At 38.0% G+C, this 26,373-nt stretch overlaps 2 protein-coding genes across 4 annotated transcripts in view; one reads left to right on the top strand and one right to left on the bottom strand.

The window, feature by feature from the left end:
* The window catches only part of LOC128016627 (disintegrin and metalloproteinase domain-containing protein 33), a 92,692-nt gene extending 74,623 nt beyond the window's left edge, over positions 1–18,069 (bottom strand). Inside the window, exons 1-2 of the mRNA XM_052601291.1 lie at positions 17,758–18,069; positions 4,948–5,027 (exon numbers count right to left, since the gene is read on the bottom strand). Coding sequence (XP_052457251.1) covers positions 4,948–5,027; positions 17,758–17,881 — 204 coding nt within the window. The 5' untranslated portion in view covers positions 17,882–18,069. The remainder of the gene's footprint in view (positions 1–4,947; positions 5,028–17,757) is intronic.
* Positions 15,883–25,379, top strand: LOC128016642 (RWD domain-containing protein 4). Of its 3 annotated transcripts, none has more exons than XM_052601316.1 (8): positions 15,883–16,276; positions 21,872–21,952; positions 22,169–22,278; positions 22,593–22,743; positions 23,771–23,882; positions 23,974–24,023; positions 24,185–24,252; positions 24,950–25,379. In XM_052601316.1, exons 1-7 carry the CDS (start codon positions 16,265–16,267, stop codon positions 24,221–24,223), a joined length of 555 nt encoding a protein of 184 aa, XP_052457276.1. In that variant the 5' UTR covers positions 15,883–16,264; the 3' UTR covers positions 24,224–24,252; positions 24,950–25,379. The 3 variants fall into 3 exon arrangements, with proteins under 3 accessions (XP_052457276.1, XP_052457274.1, XP_052457275.1); XM_052601314.1 differs by lacking the exon at positions 15,883–16,276 and adding an exon at positions 21,405–21,591; XM_052601315.1 differs by lacking the exons at positions 15,883–16,276; positions 24,185–24,252 and adding an exon at positions 21,406–21,591.
* Positions 25,380–26,373: the final 994 nt, after the last annotated feature.

Genomic DNA, 26,373 nt, shown 5'->3' with positions numbered 1-26,373 from the left:
TATTCACTTCTTGTTCCATAACCAGAGCCTGCTGGGGGCCGACGACTGTCGGTGTAACCCCATTGAATCAAGGCGGTGGACGGCCGAATTGAATAGCATAGTCTCTTTCTACTGTGTGCAGGACCCATTGAGATACATTTGGCAGAAGTTTCCACGCTGCTCGAAAATGTACTAAGGGAATCAGTCTCTCGAGACTGATCTCTGGTGTAAGAGGCCCCCGAAGGGGAGGCGAGCTTCCCAGCTCCGCTACGCTCACGGGCGGAAATAACTGGGAGGGACGCTCACGGGAGACCGCTGCGCCCTGAAGCACCGGCAGGGTTGGCAGACCGGCCTCCAGAGGGTACCGGTGAGAGGCGGGCACCGTATAACGAGGTGGATACCGCTCTGACCCCGTAGGGGCTACCCTCGAGGTCACTGGGATATTGGCGTCAGGACCTCTTTGTCGAGGACTTCATAGCTTCGATAACTGTACGAAGATCAGATTTTAATCTAGGAGCCCCCGACTCAGAGCTCTGCTTTTGAGCCTCACGGTATGAGGAGCCTGCTAGTGGCGTGAGTATCTCCCGTCCAGATAACCCACAAGAGCGACGAGGGAGGAAACTCTGGAACGCCGCCGCCTGCTTACGGGCCTCCTGGAACCTGTCGACGACAGTATTGAATGTGTCGCCGAACAGGCCCGAGGCTTGGAGCGGGGCGTCCAGGAGGCAGAACCTGTCACGATCTTTTATTTGGGACAGGTTCAGCCATAAATGCCTCTCCGCGGCCACCAAGGCTGCCATAGACCGCCCAATCGCGCGAGCGGTCTCTTTGGTGGCGCGGAGGGAGAGATCAGCGGTCCGTCTAAGCTCTGCAATATCGTCGGACTTGATCCCCTCTCCCTCGTCTACATCTCTCAGCAGGTCAGCCTGATATGCTTGAAGGACGGCCATGGTGTGAAGGCACGCCCCTGCCTGACCTGCTGCCACATAGCCCTTGCCCACTAATGTTGATGTTGTTCTTAATGCTTTTGTAGGCAAGGCCGGAGCCTTCAGAGACGATGCCGAACCGGGTGACAGATAGCCCGCAAGCGTCTGTTCGACCCGTGGCATCGCTCTGTAACCACGCTCATCGAGCCCTGTCACATTTCCATAATATTGTGAATCAGGGCCGAAGAGACGGGTGGAATATGGGTGTTTCCACGACCTCGCTATTTCGTCATGGAGGTCGGGAAAAAAGGGAAGGCTCCGGGCTGGAGGTGGTTGTCTGGGCCTGAGATACCGCTCATCGAGTTTACTTCTCTGCGGTTCATGTTTTTTCTGTGGGGGCCAGTCTATTTTTAACTTCTCGACTGCGCGAGTAACCACCTTCAGCAGCTCCTCATACTGGGGCGAAAGGGGTGGCGAATCCCTATCAACTGTCTCCACATCCATCTCATCAGACGAAGAGAGGTGGAGTGTCGACCCCTCGCCCTGGGGGGAAGAAACCGACGAGCGTGCTTCCGATCCCAGGGTTTGGGCGCCTGATCTAGCAGATGAGGAAGGAGATAAGGACTGGCCCGTCTCCATTCCCTCTGCCAGATCCACCTGCGAACCCCACGAGTGCAGCAGCCGCTCTGCCTCAGCAGAAGCGGGGCCAGAGCCGCGGGGAACGCTGGCGAAGGCTCCCTCCTCAAAGAGAGCCCTCCGGGATCGAAGCGTCCGCATTGGCAATCGTTCACAATGCGGACAGTCAGCTCCCTCGAGAGCTGACTCAGCGTTCTTCGACCCCAGGCAAACCACGCATAAATCATGTGTGTCTCCAGCCGTGATGTAGCGCTGGCATGGAGGAACACACAGTTTATAGCGCGATTTGGTTTCGCCCTTCAAATGTCTGGTCTTTGCTTTAGACTTAGGCATCTTAGTCTAATAATGCTGGACAGACAACAGTAAATAAGACTTACAAGACAGACTTATGAACATGCACACACAGAGCGCTTGCTGAAAGACGCGAAGCTGAGGCCAGCTGCGTGACACGTGCCTTTATAGCTTCCTGGTCGCTACGTCACCCCGTCCGTGACGTCACGCTCTTCCATTGAACTGATTGCACACGATATTCAGAGTTGTTCTTGCCAAAGGCGTTCCCCAAAAGCGCTACGACGCAGCTCGAGTTCCCGAAGAGGAACTATTGTTGTATGTGTTTAAAGACTGACGAATGGAAGGAAAATCACAGTTATTTGTATTATTGGTTTTTAGTATGTGTTTATTATGTTTAAATTAGTTTTTGTGTTCAAAAATGTCTATTTTATCTATGTTAAGACAAATAAAATGGTACGTCCACAAAAGGGCAGGAGTCTGGCCTCTAAATCTATTACCATTGCACTCGCGTCTCGCACAACAGAGACGCATTTTTAGAAAGCCATGTAAAATTAACGTGACTTTTTAAAAACATATCTTGAGACTTTATGTTGGGTTTTCCCCCACTTTTTTCCACAGTCATTTATTCCAGTGCTTTGGAGTAAACATGCATTAGTAACATTTTGCTCAATGCGCCCTCTTGTAGCCTCAGAAAAGAAGCCAAAAGCTTTTTTTCACCATAACTGAAATTATGCATTTTAAAATGTGAATATAATTAGATTAATTGCAAAATTCGAATTTAGCTTTTCAGCCATTTTGACAGCCCTAATATACACATATCAGTATGGGGGAATTTGGAAAACAAAATGGAAAATCTAAACCATATGCTCAATGCTTGGTGACACAAAAAGCCAGAGTGATTTTCTTTTGCCATAATGGCACTTTTCCACTACATGGTACAGCACGGTATGGTTCGGTATGGTTCACTTTTGGGGGGTTTTCCACTGGGTACAGTACCTGGTACCTGGTACTTTTTTCAGTACCTCCTCGGTTGAAGTTCCACCGTACCATTACCAAGATGTGACGTGTACACACTGCTGATCAGTGATTAGCTGGTAAGAAACTTTGTTACATGCGTCACTGAACTCGCGACACAAACACAACAGAACCGTTAGATTTAAATCAGCACAGCCTGTGAAAGATCGAACGCAACTGCGCCATAAGTAGCTAACATTTTTTCTGTTCCACTGCCCCCTTCCTTAGGGAAAAGTGTCTGTGTGTGTGTCTTTGTTTCAGTGCACAAAAAATTACATCTGCCTAATATGCATTCAGACAATCTCCAAAACGAGTGTGTGTGTGTGTGTGTGTGTGTCTTTGTTTCAGTGCATAAAATAACATCTGCCTAGCATGAATTTAGCCAAGCTCCAAAAGTGTGTGTCTTTGTTTCAGCACATAAAATTACATCTGCTTAACATGAATTCAGCCAAACCCCAAGAAGCACAGTGACTCATTACATCATCGCCAGAAAAGCCAGAAGTTCAATCAAAGGTCCAGATTATCATGGCCTGTGAGTGAGTGCACAATATTTGTCAAAATTTGAAGACAGCTATTAAGGGAACATGAGAGCCTATGAGAAACCTCAGGGGTTGAGGATGAAAGGACAAAGCTGAGTTCACACTTACAGCTAATAAATGGCTTGAGATCACAGAGCCTACGAGCTGTTGGTTTCTAGATTCTCCTTGCTCACACTAGTAGTTGTCACTTTGGTCCTCATCTGCATAAAGCCGAGCTCTGTTCTTGGTGCATTGGCAACAGTCACTGTAGCAGGAAATCGCCAACGAATATCTGTTTGTTTTGTTGTGCCATATAAAGCAATTCATGTTCCAGTTAAATGACTAATCTTATCATTTCCATGAAAAATGTTAAGAAGTTGACACCAAATCAACAGTCAGCATCAGTGGCAAAACAACAGTCACTCATGTGTAGCCATGTATTACAGCACATGAAATTCAGTGTGGAAAACTTTAGTAGAGAGGGCTGTGACTTTAAAGCAGCCAATGGGAATGGTCAGGTCAAGCTATTGAACTTTATGGATTTTATATATATATATATATATATATATATATGTGTGTGTGTGTGTGTGTGTGTGTGTGTGTGTGTGTGTGTGTGTGTGTGTGTGTGTGTGTGTGTGTGTGTGTGTGTTATGTAATATTTACATAAGATTGTCAGTGGCTAATATAGACAAATGGAGATAATGGTGGCTGGGTGGCTGATAAATAAGCTACATTATAACCATATGTTTTTTTAAAAAAAACATCCAAATGTTGAAGAGAATAGTAAGAATGAGTAGAAGGTTACTCCAGGCTACACTCCAGAACTGTCACCAATGAATGGTCATCATGTGACAACTTGACACAGAAGGAGTCAAGTTCAGAACAATCGACTGAAACCCCACATTGTTGTCATTGACTCAAACAAAAGAGAAGCCTCTTTTAAATCCTTCAGAAGGCAGGCAGAATCATCAAGCTCCTCCAAGAAAACATGAAGGAAAAGCTGTTTAGTTGCTTGTTAGAAACTCTGAATGTTAGAACACCTGCAGCGACCAAACACAAGGGTCTGTCTGGATTACAGGCCTTCCTCATAATGGAAGAGTCTAAAATACACACCAACAGAGTTTCTCTACAAGCTTTCATAACTCAGATAACAAGAACCAGAACCCTAGGGTGCATATCAGGAGCTCCTTTCTGGCACTGATGCAGCCACCGCCAGCTGCAAGAGGCATTGACTACATCTATCTAAGTACCCAATGGACTGGCCTGTATGACATTGGCTTGACCATCTTCATAAAGAAAAAATCACTATGTTGAAGATTACAAAGCACAAAAAACTTTTGCCACAATGCCGAAATCCACAAACAAAATTATTCCACAGCATACCACAGTTTACAATGTGTCTTTAGTACATAATCTAACTAAATGTCTGCCTAGTGTGGAGTATCCTGACAGTTTGCATGAATAAAACTGATGAATATTTTATGTCATATACAAAATATTTATGTAGTGATTTTTTTTATTACTATTACCTATTATTTTTTTTGTTATTACCTATTATTACCTATAGTTACCTATAGTCTTACCTTAAATGCTGTTTCAGCCTCTTGCTTTGCTGTTCTGTGAGAGATCCAGTGTGCCGCTACTCTCTGTCCTCTGTCTTGCACTGAAACAAAGAGATACACTGAAATGATGAGAGGGAAAAAAATAATGTTTACTGACATTTAAGCTTCTTTTAGGGTCACTGACACACACACACACACACACACACAGTGATATACTATGAATGTCCATGATTGAAAAAAAGAAAATTTCTTTTCAAAATCTAGCTAATTTAAAACACATGTGATTCTTAGTTCATGTTCATGTTCTCTTTGCTTTCATCTTGATATTATCTTGCTTTCAACAAAAGTGTAATTTTAATGACTCTAAAATTTCATTTGGAATAACCATCAAGAAAAAAGTACACAGAAAAACATTTTCCTTACATTTCCATACATACAAGTGAGCCTACTTGTGATTATTACTTTCAAAATGTTTTTAGATTTACACTACCGTTCAAAGGTTTGAGGTCAAGATTTGCATTAAATTGCTTAAACTGACATTTATAATGTTAAACATCCAATTAAAATAAAATGAGAAAAAAAAAAAAATATATATATATATATATATATATATATATATATATATATATATATATATATATATATATATATATATATATTAAGAAGCACCAATGCTGTCATGAAACTCTAGATGTAGAAACTCTATATTGTGTACTGTTCTTTGAGGTCCACTTATAATGTTATCAAGATTTTTACATCAAAAAACATCATAATATAGAAGTAATAGGTTATTTTTTCCTCATCGGAACACTTTGTTTGAATAGGCATGGCAGATTGCAGACTCGGAAGTAAATGTCCACTGGTATGACTTGCTAACAGTTTGTTGGCTAGCAGAGCATGATTGACAGCTTACGGCCTTCACAGATGGATGCTGCTGTGATTTCTGCTGTGGTTAAAAAAGCATAAATTCTCAGTACATATCAGATGACCTGCAAAATCCTGCATCGAATTGTGCTTTGTTTATAAATTAATATGTGGTAAAATTAAGTGAAAAAAGGACCAAGTTCAGAGTAAATCAACTCTTTCCTAATTTTTCCAATTTGACACTGCACAGCTTGTTATCTTCGGAGCCATCTTTATCATTTGGTTTCTGTGTAGATCTGCATTTGCCTCTATCGTTATTTACACCACATTCGCAAATCAGTGGGCGGGGCTTAAAGGCACTAGTGTCGAAGTAGGCATTGAACTTCCTCTGCAGAGGTGGTTTTAGCCACACTATTACATCATAAAGTGGCATTTTCCAGAACTTGTCGTTTTGGCAGATTGGCTTAACAACATGTATTGGCAGTAGCAAGTTCTTATACTTGCTTTGCAGCAGCAGCAATAATCTCCAACAGCAATAACCAACAGCAGCAGCAATTCAACAGTGTAACAGATCTATTCCACCAAGACCAAATACATTAACATTGTAATATCCATTACCATGCTAAAATCTTCAGAGAGTTGTCATGATAGAACTGTTTTCATTTTGATATTAATGATCAGCATACTAGAATGACTTCTGAGGGTTTATAATGTATGCTAAATACTTAGCAGGAACAAATTAGGATTTAGTTGGAAACAAATACATTTAAGATATATAAAATTATCACTGTTCCCAAACATTTGAATGTTAATGGATTTTTAATTGATATTTTAGCACCTATATTAAAGTAATTCATTTGAATAAAGTTTAGAGTAGTTACATCATATGGAATTTTTCCTGACTTGTTATATCACACTCAAAAGTCTAATGATCTGAGACTTACTGAAATAGGGGCATGGTGGGGTTTCATTGTGTACCCTGAGATTAAATTCTGCAGGCACCCCAGACTACTAACCATGTTTGTGTTTTTATCATGCCTGAAACCTTATGAAAGTTAGACATGGATGTGTTACTCATGAGAGTACAATATAGTCATGCAATCTAGGCCTGGTATTAAGTTAATAAACTCTAGAGAGGCAGCTGAAAGCGGGCAGTAGGTCAGACTATTAATCTCCCTCAGTCACTCAAGATTAAGAGGAATAATCATCCTCATAAATCATTTTGTACATCTCAGCTTTCATGCACTTGATTTAAACCTCTTGAGGGATCCAGATTTAGACACTAAAATTACAAGCTATTACAAGTTGATTATCAGCACAGCAAAACTGGCTATTCATTCTCCCTGTAAAAAGAGAAAAACAAGAAGGCAGGGGTATAGAGAGGTGTGGCATTTTTCTTACCTCTCTTTTCCTCAATGATAGCACTTTTCTTTGCAAAAAGAAACAAATAAGCATCCCCTCTCAGCATGATCCCAGACATTTGGGGTCTCTCACAGAGCTGTCATGCACACAAATGTGGAAAAATAAGATCATTACTGACCTCGCCATATCCATTTACTGCTGGAGTTTATAAAATATGACACACGGTAAAAGGAAACAATAGAATTGATCGGGAGGGTAGTGTGTCTGCATGCTCCTCACAGGACCATCCTTTTTCCAATTTGCTTTTCTATTTCCAAAAAGTAATGGTCTCATCTCTTCTAATGCTAAAATATCTGACTCGTCTAAAATCAGCCCAATTTAAATCACTGCGGCTTGTCAATCATAACGCAATGTATCACAAAGTCTATTCTGGTTGTAATCGCAGCTCTTTTCCACAATAAACATCATCAAAGGCCAGACTTTAGTTCTGGAGACGTAAAATAATCAGCCTGTTGCCTGCACAACATAAATCCAGAGAATCCATCAACACAGACTATGGCCCTCTAGAGAAAATCATTTTCCAAAACTAATAGGTTTTGAGAAGGCATTAGCTTCAAGCCAGCCTAAGACATTGTTCTCAAAGAATGATCTAAGAAGGCCAGAGCCGGCTTGAGGGCAGTTGCTCTTGAAACACAGCGAAATTGACCTTCCTCTGGTTGACAATTATCTGCCCGTCAAGTCTCAACTGCCATGGGGGTCCCAAAGAGCCTTAGTTTTTCACTTCCTCTCTTAACAGGCATTTTAGCAACAAACCTCATGAGAAAAGTCTGAAAGAGAAGAGGATTAATATTTTTCCTCTCCATACTATCCAGTCACTCTTACTTTGCCTTGGAGTCTCATTAATACAAAGAAAAAATGAAATGAAATGTAGCATTTTATATTAATAATTACTTCAAAAATTAACTTTCTTTGATTGTAGAATTTTAATTAATATATCTTATCTTATATCTTATAATAAATAATTATAAAGTCTGTGTAAACAAACTCTTAAGAGAATATTTCAGAATATTTTTTTATAGCCTATAGGCCTGTATGTCCTTTTTACCCAAGTATTCCTTGTTCTAAATGGATCATCAATATAAAATAACCAGGTAAACAACCAGGACATATTTTGCTTAATTTATGTACACCTTAAAAAGGATTAAGAAGTAATAATAAAAATATTTCCTCATATTTTAACACCTCCACAGAAGAATGTGTGTAAAATCGATGTAATAGGTTGAGTGTAACTGACAGATGTGACTTGATATCAGCTTTAAAATGTCACAAATAGAATATTGCACTAGACATTACAAAAGCAGTTTACGCCCATACTGTATTCTAAAGAGGCCTAACTGAGTGTATCCAGATATCATGCAAAGATGTAAGAGAACACATAAGATCCATAGCGCAACATTGCTGTTAGGATTACATATTGATCACCCAGTGAGGACAGAATACAAATAGCGAGAAAAACAGACAAGATGATTATGAGATCCTATCACTACTGAGATAGATAGAAGGAGAAAGAGATGAAAAGGGTATTTAAATTTTGCGACTGATATGGGTTCTTCAAGACAGTGGCCAAATGGCTGGTACAACACTGATATACTGTCTACTTAATACAGTTTAATGAAACACAAAAACGCTGAAATGAAATAAAATATTACAATGCAATGGCAATGTATTGTGCATATTTGCTTAAAAACAAAGATTTAAAATCAAAAGACACCATCACCATCAATTGATTAATATGCGCGAGGGAGAGAGAACATGACAGCGCTCTTGTTGTTTGTTCACTCGCTCCTCTCTCTCTCTCTCTCTCTCTCTCTCTCTCTCTCTCTCTCTCTCGTCTCTCTTACGCGCTTTCTTACGCTCTCTCTTTCTCTCTTGTGCGCTCATTCACACGCTCTCTCTCTCTCGCTCACTCTCGCGTGCTCTCTCTCTCTCTGCCCTGTTAAACTGACAGGATTTAGTGAATGAACTCCATTGCACACCTGTAAGTAATAGGTGCGTAGGAAAAAAAGACCTGGTAGGTCGTGTCAACATATAAGGAACTCCCGCACACTATCTTAACTTGCAAAATAAATTTTTAATAGCACAACGTTTTGGCCACACTGTGACTGAAATGTTGTGCTATTAAAAATTTATTTTGCAAGTTAAGATAGTCTGCGAGAGTTCCTTATAAACTGACAGGACTTAAAAACACATGCAAATGATAAACTTTCACTCTATGATGGTTAAGCTGTGCAATCAATCCACGAATCACATTCGTCAAGGGCCGTCCAGTTAATGAATAACAGATCAACTACAACAGCCTACATCGCACATCCTGCGATTATGACTATCGTGGATTCGTACATTGCGATATCGATGCTTAAACGACACATCGTGCAGCCCTATTCCATAGTGAGGTAAACTTCAACAGATTTCCCCTGCTTAGGGAGTAGGGACCAATGAACACTGTCTAGGAATCATGTCAACACAATTCATGCATGGAGCTCACTTCTAATGAGCTGATTATCAGGTGTCAGGTCATGTGTGTTAACAAAGAAAGATATGCAATATATGCAGAGCTGGGGGGCACAGGGACAGGAATTGAGAACCACTGTGTTAACCCTTAGTGACTGCATCCTACAATACAGACATTTAAGAAATTAAGCATAAGGACAGTGTAAAACTGTTAAATCTGGTATGAGACTATAGGACCTTTTGCACCGCTTTAGTTCCAGAACTAAATGTAATAATAATAATAATAATAATACTTTACATTTATATAGCACTTTTCTAGACACTCAAAGTGCTTACATAGTCAGGGGGTATCTCATCATCCACCACCAGTGTGCAGCATCCACCTGGATGATGCGACGGCAGCCATATTGGGCCAGAACGCCCACCACACACCAGCTTACTGATGGAGAGGAGACGGAGTGATGAAGCCAATCAGCAGATATGGGGATTGTAAGGAGGCCATGATGGTCAGAGACCAATGGGCGAATTCAGCCAGGATGCCGAGGTCACACCTCTACTCTTTTCGAAAGACATCCTGGGATTTTTAATGACCACAGAGATTCAGGACCTCGGTTTAACGTCTCATCCGAAGAACGGTGCTTGTTGACAGTATAGTGTCCCCATCACTACACTGGGGCTCTAGGACCCACACAGACCACAGGGTGAGCACCCCCTGCTGGCCTCACTAACACCTCTTCCAGCAGCAACCTAGTTTTCTCAGGAGGTCTCCCATCCAGGTACCAGGCTCAGCCCTGCTTAGCTTCAGTGGGCAACCGGTCTTGGGCTCCAGGGTGATATGGCTGCCGGTACAGTACTAACGTACTGGGACAATTTGGCGCAAACTATTTACCAGTAACATTTAAAGGGTTGCATTCGCACCGACTGTGTGTACTAGAACGTGACGTAAGCCAGTCGACAGCGATGTAATTTGCGTGCAGCCTTCAAAAACGTTAACAAAGAAAAATAATGTAAACAACAGGAGGATGGAGGACACTGTCATCAGAGCTGTGTTTTTGTTGTGTCTTGTGGGTTTCACAATAATGGACATGGAATGTCAACGTATACGTAAAGCGATTGAAAGAACGGAAAGGAGGACTAAGATTCTCCAATGACAACTGGCAGTGATACATTTGCTACAAGTGCCAGCAGCATCCGTACATTTATCGCTGTTTACCATACTTGCGAAATAAGTTGACACAAGTGTCTACTTACATCACGGGTGGTACCAGTTGTGCTGGTTAGACCCTGCTCCCAAGTGTTTTTCTTGTTAATTTCCTGGTTTGGTTTCCCATTTAAGACCTTTGTTTTCCTGAGTCCTGCGTGCTGTATAAATGTCATTCCCTGTGCTATGGGTGCGTTCCTCCCTTTTGAGTTAACAAAGACTGTTCATGGTGATATTCTCCGTCGTCTCCGTGCTCCTTGTTTCTGCATAGTAGCGAACCATGGCAGAAGACAGCACCTACAAAAAGTAAGCAGCGCACCTTCTCCATATTTTGTTTTCCATTTTTTTTTTTTTTTTTTTTTTTCTCCCCATGCTATGGATGTAGCCACTCATTTCTCCGCCCTAGCCAGTAGGGATTTCCCCTCCATTGAGTACGATGGATTGGGGCAAATTACTTCTGCCCTATTGACTTCCCAGACACCACAGGACTGAGCTGGAGGGAAAGGATCATCTGGTGTCTGTAGTCAGTGTCCGGCCCCAATCCAGAACCATCCCACCAATAAATCCACCTGCCACTCCATTGTAAAGCCCGCCGGCCATGGCATTCTCAAGCCTGCCGGCCGTTCCTGCGCTGAAGTCAGGCCGCTCCGGTGGTTCCATTGTCAAGCCCGCTGGTCGGTTCACTTTCAAGCCCTCAGCTGACATCACGGAGGAATCAAAGGAGGGAGTGACTGTTGGCTCGAGCCCATGAATCTGTTCCAGTGTCAGCTCCAGCCTTTGAATCTGCTGCAGAAAGGGATCCAGTTCCCACTTTCAGCTCTAAGAGAGCTCCATTCCCCACGTCCAGCCCAGTGAGGGCCAGTTTTCCCAGATCCTGCCCACGGATGGCCTCAGAAGCTGATATTCTCCCTAAGGTATTTTTTAGGGGTTACATGGATCTATTCGTAAAGGTCTCCTCAACTGTCTGCTTTACCATGGCTTCCTCGATTGTCTGCTCCACCATGGCCCCCTGAGTTCATTACTCCGCCATGGCCCCCTGTGTGCCTGTTCTGCCGTGGCTTCCTAGACTACCTGCACCGCAATGGGTCCCAGAACAGGTACCGCTCAGGAGGCCTGCTGTCCCATGTAAGCCTGTCCTGAGGGGCTTCCAAATTGCCCACCCCCACTCCCCATTAGAAGTTGTGTGTTGCGACGTGCCTTTGGGGAGGGGGGAGTAATGGTATGCCCATGGACTGTGTGTTTGTTTACCTCCACCATGTGCTTCCGCCCTCATGTCTGATTGTGAAATTGATTCCAGGTGCTTGTAGGTTAATTTACTCTTTTGGTTCCCCATTTAATCCCTGTGTTTTTTCTGAGAGTCCTGCGTGCTGTCTAAATGTCATTCACCATGCTATGTGTGCATTCCTTCCTTGTGAGTTAACAAAGACTGTTCATGGTGATATTATCTGTACGCTCCATGCTCCTTGTTCCTGCACAGTAGACCCCTACTGTGCATTATGAGGATTTTTGGACGATAAAAATGTCTCCACGATCTGCTTTTGAAGAAATATTGTAGTATCGTGCTACAGCGCACATACTATCAGCTGCAGTTCTGGTGCCTTCGTCATACACTGAACAATGCTACTTGCATTCACAGCAGTGTTAACTCAGCGGTAGAGTTACTCTCTCATTATCTGCTTGTGTTTTTAAATGTTTCATTCGCACGCTGGTCTGACCTGTGCTTTTTCTGAGTGCCACATACTGTACACCCAAAGCACGCGCTAAAGCCTGTCAAAAAGTGCTAGATTATAGAACTAAATTATCTTTTGCGCTAATACTGTCAAAACACACAAGGTTTACATGTAGACTCAAGTCGGTTATGTCTAAATTGAAAGTTAACAGTTGAGAGAAAAATTTATACGTGTCTGTATATTAGATGTGTGCAGGTCTTAAAGGTCTACTGTCATTGCTGTCAAGTGATATATCACCCTAAAATTTCACTTCTGTCATTATTTACTCACTGTCGCATTGTCCCAAACCTGTATTAATATTAGAAGATATTTTGAAGAATGTGGGTAAACAAACAGTTGTTGGTCCACAATGAATTTGATGGTATCAAAAAATACTATGGAAGTCACTGTGGACCAGCAACTGTTTGTTTTTCATGACAGGCATCAACACACAATATCAAGATTTTAGTAAATAAAACGTTATGCTTGCGATTAATTGGCCAGACCAATATGTCAGTCTATCACAACAGCTGTCTGACTGTATGGAATTCCACACATCGTCTGTTTGATTGATCAATCTATAGACTATTGCTGAGAGACAGAAAAAAAAACTCAATATCTGATTTACAAGAAGAATCTGCAAATTCGAAAGTCCAAAACACTCTTAAAGATGCTGTATGGTGTAGATGACGGACTACGATTGTGTGTGAGATAAGCCGTCACAGGATTGAATGTTGCTTCTGTGTGGGGGATATCTTCTCTGAATTGTGCCTGGTGCATACGCATGTGAGAGGAGACAGAAAGAAAGAGAGTTAAGAGCGGTTTGAATGGAACTGTTTCTATCACTGTTTCCAGGATGCTGTTTTAAACCAAATGCAATCACAAAGTGCTGCAGGGACTGGGCGTCTTCAGTGACAGCTCTAAACAACAGGCAAACTCCTCCCTTACCTTACAACTAACAGCACTGCTATGTTCCCCATCTCTGTCTACAGCTTTTTGTCTCCCTGATTCACTCTCTGATTACCTTTTTCTTTTCGTCTCTCTTTTATCTCTCTCTCTCTCTCACACACACATACACACACACACAAACACACACTCATTCTCTCTCGCTCATAGCAACTAAGAATGTCAAGTTATAATGCAGTCTGACTCATACAGCCTTCAATAATTTTTTATCCAAATGCCACAAGCGTTACTTGTGTAGGAGTGCACTAAAGTACCTTCGCACTTCAAACTGTTCTGAGATACACTGATTTACATTAAGTCTTCATCAAAGAAGTTTATGCCACTCTATAGTTGATGCACAATGGACACACAAAGCACAAGTCCTATTTGAAATGCTAACAACGTGTGCACTCTTGTAAAAGAAGTGCAATTTAGCACTTTTAAAAAGACACTTATGTAACATTGCATACTATTTACAATTAAATGAAAATGTATTATAGTTTAAATTTATATTAAATGCAATTATTTTGAGTACACTACAAGTACATATTCAATACTATTAAGCACACTTTTTTTTTTCAAGGGCTTGATGCATTAAAACCTAAAAATACACAGAATTTGAAATCTATGCTGTATTTAAAAAATAAAATAAAACAGGGGATTTATAAAAACATACAGCGGGACAACGGCTTGAGAAGAGATAGCATTATAATAAGATTCCATGCCACAAAAGTCGCTTTCACAAGGAAAAACAACCATTATCTATTGTGTGAGCCAATTTATGAAAGTCATTATCTTGATAGAAAAACTGAAGTCCAGGGACTAATGGAACATTCCAGGAACAAGAGGCTTTTTAGACATACTGATGAAACCCAAAGTCATCCATCTTTATTCTCATCGCATAAACATAAGGCGTATAAATGAATAATGGTGATATAACTAACCCATGCAGCTGTGGCGAGCACAAAGTGCTGTGAGAAGACCACTGCATAAAGACTGCCTTATTTATACCTCCTGTGCTATTATGTGCATATTTCAAAAAATTCTACAATGCATGAACCCGGGCCTTCCTTGAGGAGAATAATTTTTTCCAATTTCATACAACACGCAGGCTGGTCCCCAGTTGAACAGGACTATTTACAGACTTACTATTGAATTACAATACTGCCGATGTTCATATTCTTTTTTTCTCAACAATTTTCAGCAATTAATTCAGCATGAGCAGCTTAAAGTACAGACCCATTTCAAACTTCACTGTATTGGAATATGTTACACAAGAAAGTCTTTTGTCTATAAAAAAAAAAAAAATGTAATTCCTCGTTACTTGCCCTTTTTTATTATTTGTGAAAATTACTAGCAATTTGAGTATTTTTTTTCTTCTTCTTCAGTGTAGTTTTGAGTATTCGACCTGTTATGAGTTGACAATGTGACACTGACTCTGATGAATTATTATTATTATTATTTTTTTTTTTTTGTAATTGAAAGTGAGTTAATTCATTTATGTGAGAACTAAACTCGTCAATTTATAATAAATATTTGACACAGCATGAGTATATGAATCACAGGTAAGAAAAAAAATATTTTTGAATAAGCCGGATATTGCACCCAAATAGATGAATAAAGTTTTATGCTTAGCATAAAAGTAATCCTCAAGTCCTCCAAGGCCAGCTTTACTATGGTCGATATTTGTTTTGAGATGAAAGATGGCATCAATTAACAACTTGCATTGTGTGAAATGAAAAAGTGTAAGAGAGAGAGAAAGAAAGACTGCAGAGATACAATAGACACTATTACATAAGAAATCAATTGTCCAGATGAGTGGTCAGTCATTGCACAAAAATATGTAACTTTCAAGTTTTTTTTTTTTTTTACAAAGCTTTTGTGTTATATTCTATATCACCTGACACAAAAAAAATAAACTTTTGGAGCCATTTGTCCCCATTTGTCCTTTGTCCCATTATTCCCAGTATAAGAATCAGTACTTAGAATGTTTTTGCTATTGAAAACTGTATAGGAAGTGAAGTCATTTTAATATTTGCTTTCTAAATTAGGATTTAATTTCTTGGATTTATTTGCATTTGAAATCGATATTGGTCTTTTCCTCATTACATATGCAAATGAAGCACAAAACCTGCACTGATTACAATCAACAATATTTCCTTTAGGAAATGCAAACCTATATATATATATATATATATATATATATATATATATATATATATATATATATATATATATATATATATATATATATATATATATATAATGTCACAAGACTTTCAGTTAAAGTAGAAATAACAATAGGGTAGCTTTGTGATTTGATTAAAATCCACATGTAGTATAAACAAACCATAAGTATATTTTACATCAACTTCTCAGCTCAGGAGGATATTTGCTCTTGCTAATAGCTCTTGCCTACCGTAGATAATATCACTAGCCTTTTTATAAATGCATTAAAGGTCTGTCAAGCAATTATGAAGACTGAAGCTCAGCGTAGATCCCAGAGTCCCCGGTCAAATCTCAGAGAGATGTTGCAACTTCTCCAAACACGCAGAACACGCAGAGAGCTCGTGTCGTTTCTGTTGGAACATGACTGAACCTGATATCATGAGACCAACAGCCTGTTTGAGTTTCTTTAATACAAATAGTGTTTAAATGACAGAGTAGAATATACTGATGGAGAAAACTTACTCTTTCATTTCTTGCTCAGAGAGCGTCTGGTGTGCTGATATTGGGAACTTCCTGAATGCTGGATAAAGTAGGTTAACCTGATAATGTTGTCGTTTATATAGTATTGACAGAAATGGATTTGCAGCATCAATAATAATTCGATAATAGTTTTAATGGAGTCCCGTCATTAAGGCTGACATCACATAATTGTTTTCACAAGTGAAAGATTGACTAATGTCAAAAGATCAGATTGATTTGTTATTTGCCCTTTAGTGGTTTGGTTGCAGTCTTCTAAACAATCCGGGTTATTTACCTGGTTAATTTACAGTGACAATTAATTCTGAACAAGGAATACTTGGGTAAAAAAGACATAGGCCTAGGCTATAAAAAATTAATCTGAAATATTCTCTTAAGAGTTTGTTTACACATACTTTATAATTATTTAAGATATAAGATAAGATATATTAAATTAAAGTTCTACAATCAAAGAACGTTGTAAAAAAATGTCTTGAAAAAAGTTTATCTAGTCGTTCTGTGAACAACCTCTGTAGCCTATACTGTGATCTAGTATCACTACTGTATTATGTTGTAGTTGCTACAACATATCACCATAACAGTTTCTAGATTAAATAAGTAATCACTCCAAATCATTCAAGTGTTTTGGATTCACTAGAAGAATCCGCTGATAGAAGTCAATCACGCAGTTTTTGTTGTTCACGATGTTTTTGGTTAACTAAAAATCCCTTTTGATTCGCGATGTTTGTTTCTGATTTAGTAGAAAATAACCGACTAATGTAAGTCATTAATTTGTCATTCTGACTAGTAGGCGACCGGTTGCGCTGTACGATTTGAAGAACTGGCTCACAAGAGTCGCTTATTTGGGAACCTGATTACACTATTCGCGATTGATTGTTTTTGATTCACCAAAACGATTAATTCATGCGTGAATCTTCTTACTACAAGATGTGGACTTAGTATTAGTAGCCTACTGGATACAGTGCTGCATAGTAGAGCATAAAAAGGCTAAGTTACTAGCAGAATATTTTACTTCGGATGCATGTTCCAGAACCATCAAAGGAATTTAAGTCATTAAAAATCATTCGTTCCTGTGCTTTAAAATAAAACAATCCTTAGACCTACTCTTAAATGCCTCAGTCGTTCAGCTTCAACTGTTTGATAGAATATGCTAAACGAGCTTATTTGTCAGATTTTCCTCCACCTCTTGCAATTTCCATCGAGATCAATATAAAGCTGCAACCATGTCCTGAAGCTTGTATCAGCAGCATTCATGTAAACAATCAACTGAGAATAAAGTGGTCTGCATTAGTCAACGTGGGCATATCGCCCATCGCCATCCTTATATGGAAGATAGCTAAATCACTGATAAATTACTGCTCAGAAGCATTTGTTTACACACTAACCTAACATTTGTTTACTAACCCAGCCTCTTTTCGGAGTTCTTTAAATACGTTTTCCACGCAAGAAAACTTCTTCACGGATGCGCGCAACTGGTTGATAAAAGAGAACAAACTTTCCAAGTAGGTTCTGTGTAAGAAGGCGCTGTCTTACCTTCCTTCCGATGATTTCCGCTTACAGTTTCCAGTAAACCGTTAAAGAGAAAAAACGATAGCATTACAAGCACATATCGTCTGGATGAAATGTGTCCGTTTTTCTGTCTGTGTTTGGTATACATCCCTGTGGCGCTCGGTACCGTTCTTCGTCTCGCCTCGCCTCGCGCTGTATTCACTCGCCAGCGTGAGAGGAAACAAGAAGAAATAGATGGAATTGAGTCAGCTAAGCTCTGCCCTCTCGATTTGCGTGAGCCGCATGTTCGTTAAACTGTCCTACGAAGAGCGAGCAGACACAGAACACAACCAAGAAAGGAGGGAGGGTCAGAATTGATACTATTGGTTTGGGCACGTGAAAGCCCGCTCCCGACTCATTGATCACTGAATTCAGCAGCTGACCCCTGCTGAGAAAAATACAGGCTAAGCTGGTTTGCTGGTCTGAAATGGTCCCTCAGCGTGTCAGGCTTTAGACGGTTGGTTTATATGACTGATGTATGGAAGTCCATTACCACCACATAGCCTAATTTTTTTTTTTTTTTTTTTTTTTTTTGGGGGGGTAAATTATAATTAAGACATAAATTACGAGATAGTAGGTCACAATAATAAGATAAAAAGTCTAAATTGTGACATTAAAAATCGCAAATTTATTTAAAAATAATTACAAGTTAAAAATCAGAATTCTGGCATAATATGTCATATTTGAGATAAAAAGTCAAATTTATGAGATACAATTCAATGTTTTTTATTTCATAATTATAACGTTTCATAATGTTGACTTTTATGTCAGAATTATGACTTAGTATATCAGTTTTGACTTTTTATTTCTTAATTATGATTCACCCACATGACATTTATTTATTTATTTATTTATTTATTTTATGGCAGAATTGAGGAGGAAATCGGCCTCCATATATGAGACTCTTCTTGAATTCTGTGAATGATTCATACAATGTTTTTTTTTTTTTTTTTTTTTTTTTTTTATGCTGGCAGGATGGCTGTAGGCCTGGGAAGAAAAAGCCCCACAATGAAACAATTGTTTCTGTGACTTTACCATTGCTCAGTCATCAGGAAATGTTATATCTGCTATTCAGATTTTAAACTTAGCAATACCTTCAAAATAAAGCATACAAATGGCTTACAGCATACATATAATAGGCCTCCTGCAACTTTGTACATCCTCACCATAAAAGAGACGGTGTAGAGCCAACCAGTCTTGTAATTCAGACTGTGGGAGTTAAAGCTTTGGCCAGCATCCTGCAGTTCTTTGCCTAAAGAAACATACAATAGTGTAATATATACTTTTGGCTCCATGCTCTGCCATGTAAGCTTTGGGAGTACAAAACAAGCCACAGAACTGAATCAAGTGTTTAGAGTGCTCAAAAGCAAATGTGTTTGTGGAGAGAGGTGTGCCATTAAATGGCTTCTTGCTTCCCCACATCACAAAGACTCTTTTGATCATAATACTATACATTTAATTGAGATGCAAGCAAAATTACTTAATACTTAATTCACAGGCTAATGTATTCTTCTAAAAACATTATCAATGTTAAATGACTTTATGCTTAAGACAAGAAAAAATCTGCCAGTGAGTTAAGAAAAAATACATTCAATTTAAAAGGAAAACAAGTTTAATTTTCTTACCCCATTTGAAGACATTTTAAGCATAAAGCTGTAAAAGCATAAACTTTAAAGTCACTTAATTTTGATAAAACTTTTTGTGAAAATTTGCTTCTCACGTAATAAAATCTTGATTTAAGTATGTTTAGAAACTGGAAATCAAGACAATATTATATTATATTATATTATATTTAGTGCAGTCAAACGATTAATCGCGATAAATCGCATCAAAAATAAAAGTTTTTTTTTTTTTTTTAATGTAATATATGTATGTGTGCTGTGTTTATTTATTATTTATCTAGAAATAAACACACATACAGTATATATTTTGAAAATATTTGCATGTATATACATTTATATATTTATATTTTTATATTTAATATTATATATAAATATATTGAATATATAAACACAAAATTTTTCTTAAATATATAAGTGCATGTGTTTCCATAATAAAAATACATAATAAATATACACAGTACACACATATATTATGTATATTATATTATATTATATTATATTATATTATATTATATTATATTATATTATATTATATTATATTATATTATATTATGCTGGTTCAATGAACTCCCTGAAAACTTTGAGCAATAATATATCTTCTGGGGTCATGCATTGTACACAAGATACCTTAGCCCATGAGGCTATGATAAATATTGCATTTGCAGACAGATGATGTATGATTTATTTCTGACCCTGAGTTATGTGTTTCATAAACTCATTTTGGATGGCTTATTTAAGAAGAGTTTGTAGAGGTCTGGTGAAATAGATATGAAATTAGAACAGTAAATCTTCCCAACAGGTAATTTGGCTATCGGGCTGTCAGATGTGAGCTAGGTTATAATCGTCTGCCCCCGACTCTGTAGTGCACCTCAGCTCAGTCTTAAAGAGCAGGTGGGTTTGCTTAATGTTCAGAGAGGACTTTAATCATGACTCATTGGGAATATATTGTTGACCTGTAAACTGTAAATGAGTGCAAATAATCAACATTCATGTTGTTGTGAAGGCCCTTGCACAAAAAGTCTAAATGAGTTGTGTTGATTCGTGATTACTATGTAAATGTGACCTATTAAGTAAAAGTGTAAAATTATTATTTATTTTTTTTCTGATTAGATTATGTAAGCAGTGAAGCCACATTAATTAGAATGTAAATGGGAAATGATGAGCTACAAATAATGCATAATGTGAAAGTTTGAATAAATCATGATCTGAGTATATACTTAGTAGATACTTAAATTTTAAGTTATCATGATAATACCTGTTGTAAAAGGGATAGTTCACACACACACACACACACACACACATACACACACACACACACACACACACACACATATACCTTCATGTTGTTCCAAACCTGTATGATATTCTGTCTTCTGCAGATCACAAAAAATATAGATATTTTTAAGAATGTTTATAATCAAAAAGTTTTGGTTATAGTTCACTTCCATTGTATGGACAAAACTAAAATTTTCTTTAATGTTCTACCGAAGAAGAAAAAAAAACATACAGTTCTGGACAGAACAGCATGAGAGTGAGTAAATTATGACAAAATATAAATGTTTTCTTTAAACTATTATAGGTTAACTCTCTCTCTCTCTCTCTCTCTCTCTCTCTCTCTCTCTCTCACACACACACACTTTTCTAATTTGGTTGCGCAACTGCTACTGCAAAAAATTACTATTTAAGAGGGTTTTGAAACAACATACAAAAAGACCAGAAAAACACAAAACAAGCATCTGGACTCAAAACTTAATAGACTAGGCTATGTGTAAACCAGTAAGTAAACTAAAGTTAAAGGCTTATTAAAGAAATGTTTTTTAACTGGCCAGTGAAAGGTTTTAAAGAGAAGATGCATATTATCTTAGAATTTATAGTCTATATTTTCCCCCCTTTCTTTACACTCATACGCCGTTACAGCCAAGGCAATAGTGATTTGCCTCCATCTGGTGTATATTAAGGGTCATTGCAGTTGCCGGTCGATTGCTGTACTCCAGTCCTGCAGGTGGCAGTAAGTGACTGCTTACTGTTAGATCACAAAAGCACAGCAGAGTTAGACTTGGGAATTCTTAAAGCATGTTGATATTATTTAGTGTTTAAACGCTAATTTGGTTACAGTCCGCTGGTACAACAGCGCTGTTTATGACTGGTTTAAAGTGTTGGATTGGTGAAAAACATGACAGCCAATGAAGACCAGGAGGTGAGAGAGATACAGCTAATGCTAACACACATGGGCTAAAGATGCCTGTTTAAATACAGTGCTGAGGTTTTATGAAGGCTGTCACGGTGTATTCTAATCTAATCACATACTGTGCTTAATGAACTTCGTGTTTATACCCACGTTTTGTTTTGAAATGTAACATTTAATACTATTAAAAAATTCCAGTTGTTGTATCATGGTACAGTAATGCAATTACTGTATAATACTGTATAATATACACCATGGTAGTGTTATGATAAACTGAAGTGTTTCTGTGCAGATGGAGTTGGAGGCTCTGCGCTCTATCTATGAAGGAGATGACTGCTTTAAAGAGCTCAGCCCTGTCTCTTTTCAGTTCAGGGTAAGAACTGATTCTCTGCTCAAATACTTGAGTGGTGTGACAAATGTATTAAAAACACCAAATACTGCTCACTTTGACTTACAGGACAGGTACTGTGATTATTTACATCACATATTGTAGTATTCAGAAGAAACCGTATGTTGTGTCATCTCCAAACGTTTTTGGTAATGTCACGGTTTGTGTCAGAATGGTGTCTTTTCCATTGTTAATTTGTAGATAGGAGATCTTGATGACTCCAGATCCTTCCTGCTAGAAGTGTCCTGGGCAGAGAACTATCCTGAAACTGCCCCGCACATTTCATTAGATTCTTTTTTCAACAACAGAATGTAAGTTGTTCTCTGAATAATTGTGTTGGCTTTTAATTGTGGCTTTCTTGGCTGAAATGTTCTAACCTAATTTCTTAGATGTCCTTGACCTAGATTTTTAGCAGTAGGAATGTTATATTTTAAATATACACAATCGAAATCCACCGTATTTTCCCCATAAGAATGGGCGTGGCCATATGTAAATTTACTGGGTCGAAATTGAAAAACGCACTGACCCCAAACTTTTGAATAGTTGTGTCAGCTGTATTAGATTTATAGAATACTTTATGTCATTAGGTTTAACAGGATTAAAAAAATCAAGCATCTATTTTTAGATCCCTGGAGACAAAGCAGTACATTCTCTCGAAATTGAGTGAACAGGTAGAGACCAACCTGGGTACTGCCATGATGTACACGCTCTTTGAGTGGGCTAAAGAGAACCAGGAAACACTCATGGAAAACCACCAGCCTGTGACATCTGCTGTGGTCTGTATTCTTGAAGTGTTGGGCTGTCTGAATATATTGTGCAATCTCTGGACTACTGCTTTCTGATTTATTTGAGTTTATATCTTTATTAGGGCCGGGACTTTAACGCGTTAATTGAGATTAATTAATTACACAAAAAATAACGCGTTAACTAAGATTAATTAATTACACAAAAAAAAATTCCCGCATTTTTAATAACGTATTTTTGCACCGCGGAACGTTTCTCACTGGATGAGTTTTGGCGGACCGATTATACTGGAGCACCAACTAGCGTTCGCATATCACCGCAGCACATGATCGAACCTCAAGTATCACCTCAACTCAAAACATGTAGCAGCTAGCGTGGACTTTACACTTTATGTTGAACTATGTATTATTTTGTTGGTGCAACAGTTTATGTTGAACTCTTTATTGTTTTGGCCAAGGTTATTGAGAGTTGGACTTAGTATGTTATGGCCTCTGAAGCAACAGAGAGATTTTCTAATAGTCAGTGTTTCCAATGTTCTGAATGTAATTGACAGTATTGTGTATTACTTAAAAAACACTTTACAGAAGGTTCCAGCACCTATAAGCTTCCTGAATTTCTGAAATGTACTATTTCTAAATTGTTTCTAAATATGCTATTACTACACTTAATGACAAAAATTGCACTGGTCTGCTAGACTTGGTTGAACAAAAATAAACAATATTTTGTTGCTTAAGCTTATGTATTCAGTCATTATTCAATGGTATACTATACATCCATGTGAAAAAAAATACTGTTATTAGGTCAAATATTTATATGCGATTAAAATGCGATTAATTTCGATTAATTAATTACAAAGCCTCTAATTAATCAGATTAATTTTTTTAATCGAGTCCCGGCCCTAATCTTTATACAGTCACTTCACCTCAAAGAATACAGCAGCATATTTTTAACTGGTGAAGGTCTCGTGTAGCTCTGGAAACCACTTTTCGGCATTCAGATTGTTTGGAATGACCTTGTCACCCATCCTGTAAATAATGTAACGACTCTGTTGTTTCTCAGACCCTGATATCCAACATCGATGTCATGAATAATTCCACCACTGCCAGTAAGAAGAAGGAGAAGAAAGAGCAACTAACCAAAGCACAGAAGAGGAAACTGATTGGAAGAACAGGTTAGTATCATTGGCAAAAAAGAAAAGAATAAAAGTCGGGCTTTGTTGTTTGAATGCACACTGATGTGAAACTGCTCTTTGCGATGAACAGATAATAAGGGTGAACTGCCAAGAGGTTGGGACTGGGTAGATGTTGTTAAGGTAAGCTAAATTGAAAAGATTTGCTGTAAATGTCATTTTACATGTAATAAGTGCACATTCTGGAATTTTCAGGGACTTGTTTTTTTATAATGTCTGTCTTTTTTTCTCTTTTGCATGGGGATCTCGTCCATACATTACCACCTTTTCTGTCCAACAAACAGCATGTAAGCAGTTTGTGTATAAAATATACATGTATTTAGTGCCCCAAAAGAAGTATTTGCACTCTAAGGTCATTATTTTAAAGAAAACAATACAAGCATTTGACTGAAGTTTAAAATGTATGATTTTTACATAAGAAAATAACATGTTTTGGCATAGTTTATATGATGAAGTCCACCTGGGGTTACTCTGCTGTAGGACACCTTCGTGAACTTCATGTGAACTGATGTCATACATACACTGCAAATCAACATGGGAGGATTGGTTTTCAGTTTTTCCAAACATGCCTTGCATCGTTTATTCGCAGATGCTGCTTGATTTGATATTCTGTTATAATGACAAAAGAAGTTGGTATGACTAGAGTGTTAAATATTTTGGGGCCTCTATTTTGAATGCAATCTTAATGTAATAATATCAGTGAAATACTAGACTATAAACACTGTTTAAAGCCATTGCCATTGTACAACAGTGTCCCAAAGAAACTGAAACTACATTTTTTAAGAATTTACTACTTTTATTAAGCATGGTTGCATTCAGTTGGAATAATTTACATTAAGAATTACAATAGAAAACAGTTGTTTATAATTGTATTCTCAATATTTTATTGTATTTTTGGTTAAACAAATGCAGCCTTGTTTTAGCATAAGATACTTTTTTTAGAAACATAAAAAATCCTTAATACCTCAAACCTTTGAACAGAAGAGAAGTGCAAGCTTACAATCTTTTTACATATTTCTTGTTTTCTTTTTTTCTTTCCTTTTATTTAGCTGAGCAAAACTGGAGGAAAGTGTGAAGATTAAAGAAATGAGAAGAATCAATGGATTGAAATGTGTGGATGAAAAATTCTCTCTGGCCATGATTTCAATTCACTTGGAGCTGCCACATAGCTGATTTGACCCTGAGTGCAAGAAGCTCTGCCATTACAAAGACACATGTCCTCAGATCCACGCTAGTCTGTGCTAAATCAGCTGAGCCATACGTGAACATCATGAGGTGTGTGAGAAGAAAACAAACACAGGTTTAAATGTTTGTATTTTTGGATCTGGTAGAACAGTTGTGTGTGACTTAATAAACCTAACAGCAGTGTTATGTTTCATCTAGTGAAAATTCCTTTTACAAATTGTACAATGGGTAGTTTAAAGGTGCAATCCGATATGTGCTGTCAGGGGGTACTGTAATAAAACAAGTATTATTTCGCTGGTCGTGTGATCTCTACATGGCAACCCTCATTAGGTCTCCCACTCAATGTCAAATTAAAACGGCTAAATAAATACTAATCAACGAATTAAGAATAAAAAGTAAAAAAAAAAAAATAATTAAAGAGGAAAAAAAGTGGACTTTTAAGTTTTACAATTTGATGTTACAAGTGAAAGATATTTTATGTGTGTGTGTGTTCTTAAAGAAATAAAGTGTTTTAAAGCACAGTCCTTTGTAGATAAAACAGTGCCACTCTTGTTTGATGTAAAAACATTGTGTGAAATGTCAACATAGTGTAATATGGATCTGGATCAGAAAAGTTGTTGATTCTCCAGTTTTTGGAGGGTGAGAAACATTTGAGAGGATAGATGGTGTGGTCAAACTTTTAATCTGGTGTTACTTACAAAATTTAGATTTATTATATAGATAATTGAACATATCTAGCAGTGATCTCCTAGTCCTGTCAGACTTTTCATTACTAAAAACAAACAAAAAAACCTTGAGAATTGCATCATTTATAAAACATAAGTTAATAATCATTAATAAGTACAGACTTTTAATATTTTTGAATATTACATATTCTGAAAAGAAAGAAAAAGGATATTGTCTTTCTTTTCCCTCAAAACTAACTCAAGATCATAATATTTTGGGTTGTATAGAAGGGCCATTATATTGTAAAGAATTTCTCTATATTTTTATATTTCTATATATAAAATTCTATTTTTTTTTTTTTCAATAGCATTAAAGATTATTGCAGTGATTTCCAAAATAAGTTATATGTTAAAATCACACTTCTCCGTGTGTGTGTGTGTGTGTGTGTGTGTGTTACTTACTCACTGCTGTGTACGTGCACTTGGATGGGTTAAATGCAGAGAACCAGTTCGGAGTTTGGGTTAACATACCTGGCATATGTAACGGCCTCTTCACTTCTGTGCGTTATTTCGCTGCGTGACTACTTCAATCTGCTGTTTAAACTTTTTCCGGTTTCCCTCTT

The sequence above is a fragment of the Carassius gibelio genome, chromosome A7 (assembly GCF_023724105.1).
Source record: "Carassius gibelio isolate Cgi1373 ecotype wild population from Czech Republic chromosome A7, carGib1.2-hapl.c, whole genome shotgun sequence".
NCBI lineage: Eukaryota > Metazoa > Chordata > Actinopteri > Cypriniformes > Cyprinidae > Carassius > Carassius gibelio.
The sequence above is the reverse complement of the archived record's forward strand: the minus strand, read 5'-3'. Positions and strand labels throughout refer to the sequence as shown.

Coding starts and splice junctions, on each gene's coding strand:
- LOC128016642 (XM_052601314.1), top strand. CDS start 21,568: ATGACAGCCAATGAAGACCAGGAG. Junction 21,953..22,168: donor CTGTCTCTTTTCAGTTCAGG/GTAAGAACTGAT, acceptor GTTAATTTGTAG/ATAGGAGATCTTGATGACTC. Junction 22,744..23,770: donor AGCCTGTGACATCTGCTGTG/GTCTGTATTCTT, acceptor GTTGTTTCTCAG/ACCCTGATATCCAACATCGA.